This window comes from Equus caballus, chromosome 25 (assembly GCF_041296265.1).
Source record: "Equus caballus isolate H_3958 breed thoroughbred chromosome 25, TB-T2T, whole genome shotgun sequence".
Taxonomy (NCBI): domain Eukaryota; kingdom Metazoa; phylum Chordata; class Mammalia; order Perissodactyla; family Equidae; genus Equus; species Equus caballus.
In genome coordinates this window covers 36225347-36243169 of record NC_091708.1, presented here as the reverse complement: position 1 = coordinate 36243169, position 17823 = coordinate 36225347, and the positions used below count along the sequence as shown (strand labels likewise).

General features: G+C 37.3%; 1 protein-coding gene across 19 annotated transcripts in view; it reads left to right on the top strand.

Annotated features, from left to right (window-relative positions):
- The window catches only part of DENND1A (DENN domain containing 1A), a 514434-nt gene that overhangs the window by 52454 nt on the left and 444157 nt on the right, over positions 1-17823 (top strand). For 18 of the 19 annotated variants that reach the window (XM_070251752.1, XM_070251736.1, XM_070251739.1 and 15 more), the window contains exon 2: positions 4859-4929. The exons of the other annotated variant lie outside the window; for it this stretch is intronic. Coding sequence is in view for 15 of the 18 variants with exons in the window: in XM_070251750.1 (XP_070107851.1) it covers positions 4859-4929 (71 nt within the window). In the remaining 3 variants the exon portion in view is untranslated. The remainder of the gene's footprint in view (positions 1-4858; positions 4930-17823) is intronic. 19 annotated transcript variants of the gene reach the window in all.

The window sequence follows — 17823 nt, the reverse complement described above, 5'->3', positions numbered from 1 at the left end:
GTATCTTAGTGTAGTTTTGATTTGCATTTCCTGATGATTAGTGATGTTGAACATCTTTTCATGTGTTTATTGGTCATCTGTATATCTTCTTTGGAAAAATGTTCATATCCTCTGCCCATTTTTTGATCGGGCTGTTTGTTTTTTTGTTGTTCAGTTGTGTGAGTTCCTTATGTATTATGGAGATTAATCCCTTGTCAGGTATGTGATTTGTAAATATTTTCTCCCAATTGGTGGGTTGTCTTTTTGTTTTGATCCTAGTTTCTTTTGCCTTGCAGAAGCTCTTTAGTCTGATGAAGTCCCATTTGTTTATTTTTTCTTTTGTTTCCCTTGTCTGAGAAGACATGGTATTTGAAAAGATCCTTTTAAGTTCTATGTCAAAGAGTGTACCACCTATATTTTCTTCCAAAAGTTTTATGGCTTCTGGTCTTATCTTCAAGTCTTGGATCAATTTTGAGTTTATTTTTGTGTATGGTGTGAGATAATGGTCTACTTTCATTCTTTTGCAAGTGGTTGTCCAGAGGAAATCTATTAACACGATAAAGTTTGAGAATCATGGAGGTGCGTATCATTTATTGAAATCTTTAGACCCCAGAAAGGCTGGTCTGTACTTGCTTTATTCCTTCATCTCAATATTTATTTGATTCTGGCTATGTGCCAGGCAGGTGCCTGGGAAACACTAGTGGGTATGATAAACAAAAATCCCTGCTCTCCTGCGGTTTACATTTAGAGGGGAGAGACTGACAGTAAACAAGATTGTGATGGGTGTGATGTGGAGAATTAAAATTAGGCGGTGGAAAGTGTGTTGGGGAAGGCATTTCTGAAGAGATCAAGTATAAGCTGAGTTTTGAATGACTGGAATGGCTGCCTATGTGAAGATCAATACAAAGAGCTGTAAGATAGGAAGGAGTTTGGTGTGTTGAGGAGCAGAAAGAAGGCCACTGTGGCTGGAGTGCAGTGGGTGAGGGGAGAGAGAAATGAGGTTGCAGTGATAGGCAGAGGCTGATCATGTAGGACCTCGTAAGGACTTTTTTCTTCTTCGTTCTTTTTTTTTTTTTAAATTGTGGTAAAATGCATAGCATAAAATTTACAATCTGAACTATTGTTTTTTTTTTTTTTAAAGATTTTATTTTTTTCCTTTTTCTCCCCAAAGCCCCCCAGTACATAGTTGTATATTCTTCGTTGTGGGTCCTTCTAGTTGTGGCATGTGGGACGCTGCCTCAGCGTGGTCTGATGAGCAGTGCCATGTCCGCGCCCAGGATTCGAACCGACGAAACACTGGGCTGCCTGCAACAGAGCGCGCGAACTTAACCACTCGGCCATGGGGCCAGCCCCTAATCTGAACTATTTTTAAGTGTACAGTTCAGTGGTACTAAATACATTCATATTGTTGTGCACCATCACCACCATCCATCTCCAGAACTAAGATTTTGAGTGATATGACAAGCTTTTGGGAGGTTTTGAGCAGAGGACTGACATAACCTGACCTTTAGAATAAAAAGATTACTGGCCACTAAGTTGAAATCTGACTGTAGGTAGGAGGGCAATGGAGGAAGCAGTGAGACCCATCAGGAGAGTATTGCAGTACTTGAGGTGAGATGATGGTGATCTGTCAAGGATGGTAGGGTTTGGGATGCTGAGAAGCATTGAGATTCTGGATCTATTTTTTTCTTTTAAAGATTTTTTTATTGCTGTCCTTTTTCTCCCCAAAGCCCCCCGGTACATAGTTGTATATTCTTAGTTGTGGGTCCTTCTAGTTGTGGCATGTGGGATGCTGCCTCAGCGTGGTTCAATGAGCAGTGCCATGTCTGCGCCCAGGATTCGAACCAACGAAACACTGGGCCGCCGGCAGCGGAGTGCGCAAACTTAACCACTTGGCCATGGGGCCAGCCCCTCTGGATCTATTTTGATGATCAAATCAATAGAATTTGCTGATTGTGGCTTTTAAATGATTGTGGATATAAAACAGAGGGGTCAGGGATGATATCAAATTTTTTGGTCTGAATAGCTGGTGGATTTCAGGAGATGCAGATTTAAGGAAGGAAAGCACCATTTGTTAAATTAGAAATACTTCTTAGATATCCAAGTGGGGGTGTTAAGTAGGCAGTTGGATAAGGGAATCTGGAGTGAGGGAAGAAGTCAAGTTAAAGACATGACTTTGGGACTTGTCAGCATTTTCATCGTAATTAAAGCCCTGAGCGTGAATGACATCATCTAAGTAATGAGTGTAGACAGGAAGAGGCCCAGGACTAAGTTCTAGGGTAGGAGAGCTTACATGAGAAGACATCAGCAAAGGAGCAGCCAGTAAGGTAGGAAGAGTACCAATAGAGAGTGATGTCCTAGAAGGCATGTGAAGACATTGTTTCAAGGAGGAGGGCAAATCGATCAACTGTGTCAAATGCTGCTGAGAAGTTGAGTAAGACAAACACTGAGAATTGACCATGTTAGCACATTTTAGTAATGCGGAGGTTATTGGTGGTCATGACAAGTTGTTTCAGAGGTATAATGGGTTCAGAAACCTAGTTAAAGTGTGTTAAAGAGAGAAAGGAGGAGAAGCAGAGACACAATGAGTACAGACATTAGAACATCCTTCACTTAGATAGCAGATCTGTACAAAACACCTTAACCTAGTGGCACCGGTTAGTGTTGGAGCTCCAGTATTTAAAGATTTGGTAGGTAACACCTTTGCATGTTCATGTATGTTATTTCAATTTTTTAAATGGGAAAAATAAAGTTAAAAGTGGAAATTTGGGTAAAAAATGTATGGAAGCTCTGAAGAACCTCCAAGGAGTCCTGCGGTCCCATAGAATACATTTTGAAAGCCATTATTTTAATCCAGAGGAATGAAATTCTGAGACGAAATTCAGCCAGTTGCAAAATAGGCTTAAGAAAGATAAAGTTAGGTTTTAGAGGAAATCTTTCTGGTGCTCTTCAGATGACCTTAGAACATTCCTTTCTTTCATCAAACCCTCTCCTTTGAGATCATTTGAAAGAAAGGGATGTTTCCATATGGTATTTTCCACAAGTGTTTGGTGACCAAAGAATGCTGACCTTGAAGGTCTTTTTGTACCCTCTTGCAGGGAAAACAGAACAGAAAAAATTTTTTGGCTCTCTCAAAACTTCTTTACTTTATTTAGTTTTCTAATAAGATACTCTGATTTCATGTCTGATTTTTAAATTATATTTGACAAGGTGTATTTAAATACCTTGAATTTTAGAGCAGCTAGCTCTTTTCACTGTAGGTGCTTACTTAAAGCAAAAGCCCAAGTTTCTCTCAGTGAAGAAATGGTGATCCTTCACAAGAGAAATAAGTAGATTCCTAATTGACAAAACACATTTTTCTTTCTACTCCTAAGGAAGTAGAGGGAGTATTACCATATTTTATTGAATCTAAGATGCCATTATTTATAAGATTCACTGTTAGAACACGTATTAGTAAGAAAGAGAAAAATGTTGCCATTTAGAATTGTAAGATGCAGTAGGTTGTAAGAGATGTGAAAATGTGGGGAAAAACGTTCATCTTAGAATCAATGAAACACAGAATTGGAGCACCAAGAGGTGTGAACTTTGGTTCTGGCTATGTTTCTAACTAGCTGTGGCACCACTGACAAGTTACTTAGAATTTCTTTTTCTTGGGTTCCTCACCTATAAGGTGAGGGTAATGCCTGACCCACTCACCTATGGGATTATAATGAGGATGAAATGAGTTAAATGAGAAAGTTATTTTGAAAAGTAGAATCTGCTGGGCAAATTCAAGGTGTTTATTTGATTGAAATTAACTCAGATCTGATTAGGTAACTAGAAAGTTCCTTCTCTGAGCTTTGTTAGTAGGCTTAAAATAGAATTCAATTATAGACATTTGAAAGTATAACATTTTCTTCTGCTAAATAATTTTTATTCAATCTAGAAATAATATCTTTATTATAGTTTTAGAATCAAAGAGAAAATACAAAGATAATAAAACTCTGATGTTCTCATCACTCAGAATTAACAACTGTTAACATTCTGTTAGCGCTGTGATCTTTTTAAAACTTGTCATGAAATATTTATGACATAAAAAGGTAAAAGGAGGGGCTGGTCCTGTGGCCAAGTGGTTACGTTTGCACGCTCCGCTTTGGTGACCCAGGGTTTTGCTGGTTCAGATCCTGGGCGTGGACATGGCACCACTCATCAGGCCACGCTGAGGCGGCATCCCATATACCACAACTAGAATGTACAACTATGTACTGGGGGGATTTGGGGAGAAAAAGTAGGGGGAGAAAAAAGATTGGCAACAGTTGTTAGCTCAGGTGCCAATCTTTAGGAAAAAAAAAAAGTAAAAGGATATAATGGACATTCATATACCTGCCATTGCCAATGCAGATGAAGCCCCTGTTCGAGACCTGTATCTTACATTTAGATTAGCATTCTGTCTTCATAATAGCCTAGTGAGATAGGATCCTGTTTCTCTTGTTTCAGTCTTTAAAACCTGTAGGTAAACAAGTTAACTTCATCATGTGAGTGTTTTATCCTGGAATATGAAGGAGAAGGCTACTTTGTGCTAGTGTTGCCTTGGTTTGAGTTTCCTTAGGACTCTACCTTTGGCTTTAGAGATCCAGCTGTGTAAATTGGGAATATGACATCTGTAAAATTATATGTCTAGCCTATTATGTGTCTGGTGTTGTACCTAGACAATTTTTGTGTGTTTAAATTTCACCATAGTTCTTCTGGTTAGGTGTTTTCATTTTATAGGTTAGGAAGATGTGGCTCAGAGAAGTTGAGATAATGATTTTAATCAAGGTCAGCCTTATACCGCAGCCCGCATGTTCTATGCCATGCTGCCTCAGTCCTCGTCAGTAATCATGATCTGTTTCTTTTGTAGGCAAAATCCAGAGACCACGTTTGAAGTGTATGTTGAAGTGGCCTATCCTAGGACAGGTGGCACTCTTTCAGGTATTTGCATGTTTATAATATGGTGTGTTTGTTTATTGTAAAGATAGCCATGCACATGGAATAATATATGAATATTCTAAACTGTTATTTATCTTTAAGATGTTACCTTTTACTTGTGCCCACATCATCCTAGAGAATGGAGAATAAACACAGAGAACAATTTAAGAATTACTGCCATGATAGGCTTGAAGTATGGCTTTGTTCATTGTATTCTTTAGGTCTTGGTTTGTATCTTTCACAGACGTCTGGAAGTCAACTATTTAGTGTGAAAAAAGGGAAATCTCTGCTGTTAAACTGGAAGGAGAGGTTTGAAATGGACTAATTTAGTAAATTTTATGTCTCCTGGTAAAAGAAGGTTGGAAATTAGTTGAAGGAAACACCTCCTCTTGCTTTAGCTTTTGGACTAATTTGGACATGTATTCCTGGACAGCAGGGTCTTAGATAAGGTTAGAGCATCTTGCACAGGCTGAGTATTTCACTTCTTGACCTAAAATCCTTCTTGGTTAATGAGAAAAAATAACCTTATGACCTAATGTTCTTTTTCTTGGTGCCTAAGAGATTGATATATTTGCCAGAGTTGTTAGGGAGCAACTCTTGGTCTACACATACAGACAGTTGTGCATATTATTTGGTGTTTGGGGACAGTGAATTTACTTGGATAGAAATTTGGAGTAATCAGGATTCCACTGGGTTCTTCCCTTAATTGGCTATACAACCTTGGGCATATTTTCTATTTCATTATTTTAATTAGATTGTAATACTCATAAAAGCAGCCACCTTTTATTGAGTATCTGTTGTTCTTTTGTCCTACATGTGTGTCCAGTACAACCCTTAAAGATAGTTGGGTGACATCTTCATTATACCTATGAGAAAATAGAATCTCAGAGACGTCAAATAATTTACCAAGATCACATAGCTACAGTGTGGAATAGCCAGGAATTTTTTTTTTTTTTATTAAGATTATGATAGTTAACAACCTTGTGAAATTACAGTTGTACATCATTATTAGTCATGTTGTAGGTACACCACTTCACCCCTAGTGCCCTCCCCCCACCCCCCCTTTCCCCTGGTAACCACCGATCAGTTCTCCTTGTCTATATGTTAACTACCACCTATGAGTGGAGTCATACAGAGTTCGTCTTTCTCTGTCTGGATAGCCAGGATTTTTGATTCAAGTCTTCTTCACTGTGCTTCACTTTCCTTCTTGAGGACAGTGATCGTGTTGTACACATCTTTCCATGTCATCTGCAGGGCTTTGCACATTGTTACTAATATTTGTTAAAATGAATGAATTTCTCTTAATAGCAAAAGTGAGATAATTGAATGTGTTCCACTTTCTGGATTGTCTAATGAAGGCTGTGAAACATGTTACAAATTTATGGTTGTTCTAGAAGTAGAATGTTAACATCCCTGTCAAGTTATGCCTCTAATTGTGCAAACCATTGGATTGGGCAGATATCTGTTCCCAGGTGTGTACACGCAGCAGCATGTCTATGGGGTGACTTTACAGATGAACCATTTGGTGATGGCCATGATTTGACAGATAAATTTAAGGACAAAAATTTTTCTTATTTCTACCATTGCTAATGTTTCCCATTTCAATGTCCTAAGATTTTTTCGCCCAAAATTAAAATGAATTTTTTGAGGAATATGAACAAAATTTGAAAAGTACAAATAAAACAGAAGAATGAACAAAATGAAAAGTCTTTATCTTACTCTCTTATCCCAGTCATCTAATTCCTCTCCCTGTAGACAATTCTTTTCTTAACCCTTTACCATATATTTTTAAACTTATTTTGAAAATATTTTAAAAGGTAAAAGCTACAAGAATAGGCAAGTGTGGGCCAGCCCGGTGATGCAGCGGTTGAGTTCGCACGTTCCACTTCTCGGCAGCCCAGGGTTCGCTGGTTCGGATCCCGGGTGTGGACATGGCCATGCTGTGGTAGGCGTCCCATGTATAAAGTAGAGGAAGATGGGCATGGATGTTAGCTCAGGGCCAGTCTTCCTCAGCAAAAAGAGGAGGACTGGCAGTAGTTAGCTCAGGCTAATCTTCCTCAAAAAAAAAAAAAAAAGAATAGGCAAGTGCATATGCCCTTTTCTTAGATTCATCAATTGTTACTATTTTACCATATTAGCTTTTTTACTGTATTTATATTCATATTATTTTTCGCTGAACCGTTTGAGAATAAGTTGCAGACATTGTGATCCTCCACTCCTAAATATTTCAGAATATATCTCCTAAGGATAAGGACGTTTTCTTACATAACTCTAGTACAATTATTGCAATAAGAAAATTTAACATTGATATTTCTTTATGTTTTGTGACATATTTTTGAAGAATTCAGGTCTGTTTTGTAGAAATTCCTTGGATTTTGATCTGATTCTATGCTCATGATTAGATTCAGGTTATGGATTTTCACAGGAGTATCTCAAATGTGATATTGTGTATCATATCAGCAGGCACACAATGTCTGTCCCATTGTTTGTGGAAAAAGTACATAAAATCTATATGTGCAGTTTAACAAATAATTATAAAGTGTGTAGCTCATGTTACTGCTATCCAGGTTAAGAAATATAATGTTGCCTGCTTCTAAGGAAATAACGGTCCTGGCAAAAGGGATCCCTGCCCTGGCCTTATGCTTTAGAGGACCCTGCTTTGGCCCTCTTCCCTGGGGAAAGGAGTCTGTGGGGCCGCTGGGACATGCCCACTTGAGGCCTGAACCTTTCCATCTCAGACCATGCTTTGAGTACCTAGGATCTCCGGATTTCTTGCCCAAATGGCCCTGAGCTTGTTTTCAGAGCCCCTTTAGTCTCTTCCCCCTTATGGTTTGTCTTTCGCTCTCTTTATGGTATCATTAATCAAAACTTCTTGATTTTAATTTAGTACAATTTATCAATATTTTCCTCCTCTACAGATATAAAGATATTTTGCTATGTTTTCTTCTAAGAAATGTATAGTTTTTGCCTTTCACATTTAGGTCTTTAATCTATCAAGGATTTTAGTTTTCTGTTAGATTATATCCAGAAAGTATCCAGAAAAGTTAAACTCCAAATTTGATTCCTTAATCCATGATTTTTAAAAATTGGGAAACTAAATAAAGCCAAATTATTAAGATATGCTGCTCCTCTACTTATATTTTTATAAAAAGATTAGCTGCTTCTAAATCATACCTAAAAAATTACCTCACAATAAAAAGATGACAGATCAGGGGGCCGGCCCCGTGGCCGAGTGGTTAAGTTCTCACGCTCTGCTGCGCGTGGCCCAGTGTTTCGTCGGTTTGAATCCTGGGCGCGGACATGGCACTGCTCATTGAGCCACGCTGAGGCGGCGTCCCACATGCCACAACTAGAAGGACCCACAACAGAGAATATACAACTATGTACCGGGGGGCTTTAAAAAAAAAGATGACAGATCTGAGAAAGGCTGGTAAGAAATATTACTGGACTTTAAGGACAGTTCTTTCTCCCATTGATTACATTTAATAATCCTGAATTCCTGAAGACACATTTTGTAAACTCGCATGTATCCTGTGCTCTGAAGAGCATTCCATGACATCCATGGAAGGGACATGTGATCTATCAGTTGTACTTAGACATTGCATCAAGGCCTATGACACTGAATGGGACACCTTGCAAACATCATACAAATAAGATTTGGGTACACAAACTGAACTCATGGTGCTGCTTAATTTCTTTGGGAATTTGTAAGATTCCCTAGCTGCTAGTACCAGTGAATAAGCTGTCACTTATTTGATTTTAGGTACCTTTTATCTACTTCTACAACCTTCTCATTTGTTTTTAATAAAACTTATTATATTTGCCTTTTTCTGATGTGATTTAAGGCATTGTTTTTCCATTTTAAATGATTGCAAAGAATCTGCCTTAAGATTGGTCTTTGTTCCTTGGCTCTGCATCTCTGATCTCTGCCCAAGTATCTGAGCAAACTTAGGTAAAAACCTTACGCCACACAGTACTAGTGTCTGGGCATAATCTTCCCTTTGAAGTTTGTTTGCATCCCCAAGAGGGATTAATTCCCTGCTGTGAGAAGGTGGGTTAGAAAGCACTGAAACTACTTTACGGGTCTTTAATTGGAGGATTTAGTATACATTTTGTTCTATAAACTTCTGTGGGAGTCTCATTCTTACAGTTTTTCTTATACTGTATGTTATGTTCTCATTGTAAATTAAAAGAATACTAAAAATTTGCTCAAGTTTTTTGAGTACATATTGACAGATTATCCTGGTGTGTGTTTTTTTAATTCATCTTTGAATTTTTAGTATTTGTTTTCTGATTAGTCTTAGTATGTATAAAATTTAAAATTTTTTTAAAAATTATAAAGAGAAAAATCACTCAGTGATAACTACTGTTAATGTTTTGGTATATTTATTTCTTTGTAGTCTTCTTTTGTGTGTGTGTGTGTAAATAAAATATATAAACTTTTTCCCCAAACTCCTGCTATATGTGTGCATTATCTTTGCTCCTCCCCCCAAATTAATCATTAAGGTTTTCCTAAAATTATTAATATAGCTTTGTAAAAGTCATTTCATTTGCAGTGAGTTACTACATCATATTTATGTGCTATAGTTACTTATAACTGGATCTTTAGATTGTTTCCAGAGTTCTCCTGTTGTAAATAATGCCAGTGAACATCTTTGTGTATAATGCTTGTAATTTAGGTATGTCATTTTAATGCTTTAAAAAGAAGTCAGATCATTTTGAGAAGATCTTTGATCTACTTTGCTCTTAACTTTTTTATGCTTTCTTTTTTTCCACCTTCCCTTTTGTGTACTCTAATTTGTGTATTTGTTCAAGAACTCACCTTTAGGGATAGGGATAGGGATCCCAGAAAATCAATACAGTTGTCTCAAGTTGTGAAAGCTCCCAAAGCTGAGTTTAGCCTGTCTGACTGAAGGTCTCGGAAGAGGGTGCTCTTGCAAGAGGGATGAGCCTGCCCAGTCCCACGATCAGATGGTACTGACCATGCTGAAACTCTGGAATGCATTTCAAATACGAGTGTCTCGTTACAGCTGGCATTTCTGAGCCTGCTTCAGGCACTCTTCTTGGAGAGCTGCTTAGCACTGGGAGAGTGGCAGCATCAGGTTCTCAAGACTGTGGGCAGACCGGCTTCCTCCTGTGTCAGTTCCCCTCCCAGCATTTTTACTGCATTAGCCCAATGGCCACTTTTTAAAAAGAAGTGGATAGTCAAGTTGAGAAACTGTGTGAGAGCTCTGTGAAAGGAATGCTTAACACATGGTACTTTGGTTAGCTGAGTTTTTCAGCTATCTTGGTGTTAAGCAGTAATCTTAAAAAAAAAAAAAAAAGGAAAATCTTTAAAATCTCTTAAATATCTGTTCACATTTCTGTATTAGTAGTATCATGGAGAAAACTGAGACTTGGCCAACTTAAGGAATTGAGAACCAGATTTGTTATTTTAAACTTTAGCTTTTACTTTACGGGACTCTAATTCTAGGGGGTTTGCCTGAATCTGTGATCACAGCGGATGCTCAATATTATTAGATATTTTTTAAAAATCGACTTAAAAAATAAACAATTTTTTGCTGTCTCTTTGTAGGTAGAGTAGCAAGGAAAGGCCCTTTTGAGAGTTATTTTTACTACAGATTAAAATAGTCTTAGAGGTATTAACTAAATTTATCATCTTTCTTTTCAATAATAATAAGATAAATCACAGCAAACTTTTGAAGAATGGTAATAAAATAGCTTTTATTGAGTCCTTCTAATGTCCCAGTCACTTTTCTTAATTTTACTTCCTTAAAACTTAAACAGCCCTCCAAGATGGGTCTTATTTTTCTGGAAACTGAGGCTCAGAGAGGTTAACTTACTTACCCAGGTCAGAAAACCACTAAGTTGTAGAATCAGGATTTTAGCTTCATTCCTGTGGCATCTTCCTCAAAATAACTGGCTAATATTGCCTGCGTATGTAGTAGTTAGAAAAATCAGTAATGTGGGGGAAGAAAAATCAGGCTTGTATAGACTATCAGGGGAGAAGCAGTTTACGTTCATGAACTATATAAAGGTTTCTTATACTTTTTCTTTCTTTTTGGATGAGTCAGCATGATTACTTTAGCTTTTCCTTATTTTTCTTGAATTTTCCAGTGAAAGTGAATCTATCGTATGGAGTATTAAGATACATACCCTGATTTGTAGTAGTGTAGTAGGGACAAATTACCACTCACATGGGAGACATGGATTACTTAAAAGTCTTTGTAATTTTTCCTGACTCTAAGTACTTGATATGCCAGTTAGAAAATGTCTTGTTTGGGGTGGAAGCATGGAACCTCATCTCACTGTACTTTTTAAGCTTGTTTTAAAAAGTCAGAGATAGCTTTGAGAATGGTCATGTTCCTTATATCTTTGCTGAGGATTGTTATAATGATGGTTTCTTTAAACTGGAGGTGAACCTAGTGAGAGTTCATTGTAATAAAGCTTCTGCACACCATCTAATGAAGTAAGTAGTATTATCTCGATTATATAGGTAAAAAAAAAAATAGGGTTCCATGAGGGCGGAAATGATCTTTCATTACCAACAGCTAGAATAGTACCTGGCATATGGTAGCCCCTCGACAAGTATTGAATGATTAAAGCTTAGAGATAGGAAGCATCTGGTCCAAAGGACAGAGTTGGAATTTAAACTCTAGTGTGACTATATTCTTTAAAAGTTTATGAAAACTGTGATACAAATTATATAATATGTGTGCATGTATATGTACAGTTTAAAGAATAAATGAGAATGCGTGTACCCACCACTCAAGAAATAGAACATTTTGTATCTTTGAAGCCCCCCTGTATGCCTCTCTCAAGTTGCCTTTTTCTACTGAGATCACATTTTGAATTTTACCATGATTGTATATCGTTGCTTGAAACTTGTGCTTTTTATTATGCTATGCTGATGCTCTAAACTGGTTATGTAGAATGACTTTGAATTGCTGTTCTTAAAAAGTAACAAAGTGAGCCATATATTTTCTTAATTAATGTTTAGTTATTTGAAGCTGATTCCAGATTTCTTCCTGCTCCTAAAGTGTACAATTTAGAGACCATCTGGGTATAAATTATGATATAGGAGAGTCTTACAATTTTTGGTAATTCATGACAGTGTGGTTTTTCTTGCTGTATTTGTGGTTCACAGTGTTAGGCTGTTGGCCCTCTAGGTGGACCAGGAATTCATTGATCTACTAAATGATAAAATCCCTGAGAGCAGTGAGTTTGTTGATTTTTTAAATTTTTTAATTCCCTCAAAATTCCAATCTCAGAGCCTCATTTTCTCACTTATAAAACAGGGGCCCTAACAGTACCTACTTTATTCAGTTGAAAGGATTAAATGGGAATGCACAGTGCATGGGATGTGGAAAGTTCTTAATAAATGGGAGCTGTTGTTATTTATCATTTGTTTTGAAAGCTTTTATTTTTTTAGACAAGTGTTAGATTCACAGAAAAATTGAGGAAGATAGGGATTTGCCATATACCCCCGGTCCCACACGTACACAGCCTTTGCCATTATCAACATCCCCCACCAGAGTGGTACATTTGTTACAATTGATGAACCTACATTGACACGTCATTATCTCCCAAAGTCCATTGTTTACGTCATGGTTTGCTCTTGGCATTGTATATTCTATGAGTTTGGACAAATGTATAATGACATGTATCCTTCATTAGAGTATCTTATAGAGTATTTTCTCTGCCCTAAAAATCCTCTGTGCTCTATTTATTGCTCCACGCCCCCTACCCCCAGCCCCTGGCAACCACTGATCTTCTTGCTGTCTCTATAGTTTTACCTTTTCCAGAATGTCATATAGCTGGAATTGTATAGTATGTAGCCTTTTCAGATGGGCTCCTGTCAGCTAATAATGTGCATTTAGGGTTCCTCCATGTCTTTTCATGGCATGATAGCTCATTACTTTTGTTTTTTTTTTTTAAAGATTTTATTTTTTTCTTTTTTCTCCCCAAAGCCCCCCGGTACATAGTTGTATATTCTTCGTTGTGGGTCCTTCTAGTTGTGGCATGTGGGACGCTGCCTCGGCGTGGCTTGATGAGCAGTGCCATGTCCGTGCCCAGGATTCGAACCAACGAAACACTGGGCCGCCTGCAGCAGAACGCGCGAACTTAACCACTCGGCCACAGGGCCAGCCCCAGCTCATTTCTTTTTAGCACTGAATCATATTCCATTGCCTGAATGTGCCACGGTTTATTTATCCATTCACCTACTGAAGGACATCTTGGTTGCTTCCAAGTTTTGGCAGTTATGAATAAAGCTGCTATAAACATCCATGTGCCGGTGTTTGTGTGGACATAAGTGTCCAACTCCTTCAGGTAAATAGGACCGTGATTGCTGGATCATATGGTAAGCATATGTTTAGTTATGTAAGAAAGTGGCTGTACCATTTTTGCATTCCCACCAGCAATGAATGAGAGTTCCTGCTATTCCATATCCTCACCAGCATTTGGTGGTGTCAGTGTTCTGGATTTTGGCCATTATAATAGGTGTGTAATCGTATCTCGTTGTTGTAATTTGCATCTCCCTGATGATATATGATGTGGAACATCTTTTCATTTACTTATTTGCCATCTGTATAACTTCTTTGGTGAGATGTTTGTTAAGGTCTTTGGCCCATCTTTTAAATCAGGTTGGTTGTTTTCTTATTGTTGAGTTTTAAGAGTTCTTTGTATATTTTGGATAACAAATGTGTCTTTTGCAAATATTTTCCTCCAGTCTGTGGCTTGTTATCGTTCTCTTGACATTGTCTTTGGCAGAGCAGAAATTGTAAATTTTAATGAAGTCTAGCTTATCAATTATTTCTTTCATGGATTGTACCTGTGGTGTTGAATTTAAAAAGTCATCACCATACCCAAGGTTATCTAGATTTTCTCCTATGTTATCTTCTGGGAGTTTTATAGTTTTGTGTTTTGTATTACATTACATTTACATTTACATTTCGGTCTCTGATTAACTTTGAGTTAATTTTTATGAAGAGTGAAAGGCAGGTCTGTGTCTAGATTCAGTGTTTTGCATGTGGATATCCAGTTGTTCCAGAACTGTTTGTTGGAAAAACTATTTTGGTCTATTGTTCATTTGTCTATTCTTTCACCCAGACCATTCTGTGTTGGTTACTGTAGCTTTATATTAAGTCTTGAAGTCAGTGTCTATTCTCTGAGTTTGTTCTTCTCTTTCAGTATTGTGTTGGCTGTTCTGGGTCTTTTTTCTCTCCATATAAACTTTAGAATCAGTTTGTTGATATCCACAAAATATCTTGCTGGTATTTTGATTGCATTTATATTGAATCTTTAGATCAAGTTGTGAAGAACTGACATCTTGCCAATATTGTCTTCTTAATGCGTGAGCATGGAGTCTCTCTCCGTTTATTTAGTTTTTTGATTTTGTTCATCAGTGTTTTGTAGTTCTCCTCATATAGTTCTTGTACATATTTTTGTTAGATTTATACTTAAGTAGCTATTATTTCAAATTATTTTTTTATATGTGTGTATATGTATATATATATTTTTTTTTGGTGAGGAAGATTATCCCTGAGTTAACATCTGTTGCCAGTCTTCCTCTATTTTGTATGTGGGATGCTGCCACAGCATAGCTTGACAAGTGGTGTGTAGGTCTGCATCCCGGGATCCAAACCTGTGAAACCTGGGCCACCAAAGCAGAGCGTGTGAACTTAACCACTACACCACCGCGCCATCCCTTTATTATATGTTTTTTAAGGCAAGAGTTCAATCTGTGTAGAACTCTTCTATTAGCAACTGTTATCAAGCTAACACAGCTGAAAAGTGGGAAGTAAGTAAAAGTAACTAGCCCAAGTAGAGTTCTCAGAATTCATGTATTCAAACTTAAATCCTTTATTCATGGAAAAGCTCTTAGCTTATGCCCCACGTGCTTTGGTTTGCCCTGAAGATTTTTGTGTATTATATTGCTCAGTGCAGTTACTGATCATGTTGATGACATTGAATCACTGTATTTAGACAGGATTCTTTTTGTCGGCAGAAGCCCAATGAAATCTGGCTTGAGCAAAAAAGGGAATTTATTGGCTCTCACTAGTGAGAAGTTCAGTGGTAAAACTGGCTTTGGGTTTTGCTGGATCTAGGTGTTCTACTTATATTTTTAGAAATTTGTCATCTCTTTATCTATGGTTTTCTGTCTTCTGTGTTGGGTTCATTTCTGGACAAGTGCTCCCTATACAATGGCAAAGATGGCAACTAGCAAATCCTAGCTTACATTCTACCGTGTCGGTCACCCAAGTGGAAAAAGAGTATCTTACATTATTTTGAGCTATAGTCTCAGGGCCGATTGTAATAGGCCCCCTTTGAGCCATAGGCCTATCTGTGAACCAATCACCATAATTCTGGGTGGGTGACTCTGAGATACTGATTCAGGGATGAGGGAGTATTTTTTTTTTTTTTAATTAATGTTATGATAGATTACAACCTTGTGAGATTTCAGTTGTACATTTTTGTTAGTCATGTTGTGGGTATACCACTTCCCCCTTTGTGCCCTCCCCCCAACCCCCTTTTCCCTGGTAACCACCGATCAGATCTCCTTATCAATATACTAACTTCCACCTATGAGTGGAGTCATATAGAGTTCGTCTTTCTCTGACTGGCTTATTTCGCTTAACATAATACCCTCGAGGTCCATCCATGTTGTTGTGAATGGGCCAATTTGTCTTTTTTTATGGCTGAGTAGTATTCCATTGTGTATATATACCACATCTTCTTTATCCAATCATCAGTTTCTGGGCATGTAGGTTGGTTCCACGTCTTGGCTATTGTAAATAATGCTGCGATGAACATAGGGGTGCAACGGACTCTTGAGATTTCTGATTTCAGGTTCTTAGGGTAGATACCCAGTAATGGGATGGCTGGGTCATAGGGTATTTCTATTTTTAACTTTTTGAGAAATCTCCATACTGTTTTCCATAGTGGCTGTACCAGTTTGCATTCCCACCAACAGTGTATGAGGGTTCCTTTTTCTCCACAACCTCTCCAACATTTGTCGCTCTTGGTTTTGGATGTTTTTGCCAATCTAACGGGTGTAAGGTGATATCTTAGTGTAGTTTTGATTTGCATTTCCCTGATGATTAGCGATGATGAACATCTTTTCATGTGTCTATTGGCCATATTCATATCTTCTTTTGAGAAATGTCTGTTCATGTCAGGGATGATGGAGTATTTTTGTGGGGACCTGTTCAGTGCCACCTGGATTCTATAGCCTAAAAATGGGCAGGGTAGTTCCTTAGAGGAAAATCTGGTGCTATTACCAGGAGCGAGAATGGATGCTGGGCAGCCAAAACAGATGTCCATTACAGTCCTGAAGAAAATATTTTATTCAAAATATTCTTTTCAAAAAAGCAGTGCAATGTATAATCTAGTTTGGAAAGATTTACAACTGAAATGATTAAGTTTCAATGCTTAAAAATGGAGGTCTTCAGCTTTCTTGTATAAGCCTAATTTCCCCAGAAGTCTACATGACTAAGGTCTTACTATCACACATCTAAGTTTTGTTTAGTTCTTTAGTCACTTATTCTTTGAGCACTCACTTCAGGTTCAGCACTGTGCTAGACTATAGAAAGTGGAGCGTAAGCGCTGTGAAATGGGAACTAGACCTCGTGTAAATGCTTAGCAGACTTTTTTTTTTTTAACCTTTGGGAAATTGGATTCTAGCTTTTGAACTTCTTTTGGTATTATTTCATAACATGTTTTGCATTTCCTTCTTTATGTTACGTTGGAAACATGCAGTCTGCTCAAAGACTTTTGTTAGGAAAAGAAAGTTTTACTGAAGGTACCACTATGAGCTTGCTTTTCTCAGCAGGAAACTTTAGGAAGTTTCTTGATTTAAAGACAGTTTTCTTACCTTTAATGTGTTCTAAGGCATTAGAATTTTATGCTGTCACAAAGTCTTATTTGAAGAGAAAATAGATCCAAATGAATTGCTGTTTAAATTAGAACTGTCATTATCTTCATGGATAATTTGTAATAAAAAACAATGTTATGGAAAGACTGTAGGCTTTGAAATCATATTTCTTCTGCCACTCACTATTTGTTTGACCTTGGGAAAGTTATTTAAACTGAATTCTAGTTTGCCGATTGTTGAAATGGGACTTATATCTATTTGGCATGTTGTTTTGTAAACTAGAGACAATATGTATTAAAATGCCTAACACAGAAACTGCTACAAATTAGGCGTTCTTGTAGTGACTTAATTCAACATCATCCTTAAGTAAAAACCAAAAAACCTCAAACTCCAAACTAAAACCAAACAATAAAACTTTCTGCAATTGTGATTTTGTTGAGAGATTAAATCTTCTTTCTGATAGAATTAGTTTAAATTCCTTTTGAAAGGGGTCAAATGCTAGAGTAATAGTGAGATGAAGATATGAAATTACTTGGTGAAAAGAAGACTGTCTGAATGACCAATTTTCTTTTTCAGAAAATGTAAGATTAATTCTGAGTTGTTTTCAGAAAAACACACTTTGACACATGGATAATTTCAAATGATCAGCCTATGTATTTTTTTCCTACACTTATATGTCACAGTTACACTTTGACAAGAACCCAATGATGAGTTCCCAGTTACCAGAATTTTTTATTTAAACTGTCTACTTGTGAGAAGAGCTAGATGCCAAGAGAATAAGCTGGTATCAGAGATTTATCAAAACGGCCCATTTCTGGAATATGGTCTATAGTTGATGTATGTTTAGCCCAGGTTTCTGTCCTCAGCGGTAATCATCACTGATACTCAGAATGATGGAATTGGCTTCTAGAGCATCAAAGAGTTCCGTTAGTTTGTTAGGTTGTACTTACTATGAAAGGAAAATTGACAAAAGTATTTGGGAAAGATTTTCTACAAAGACTGAAATGAAAAATATTTTCATG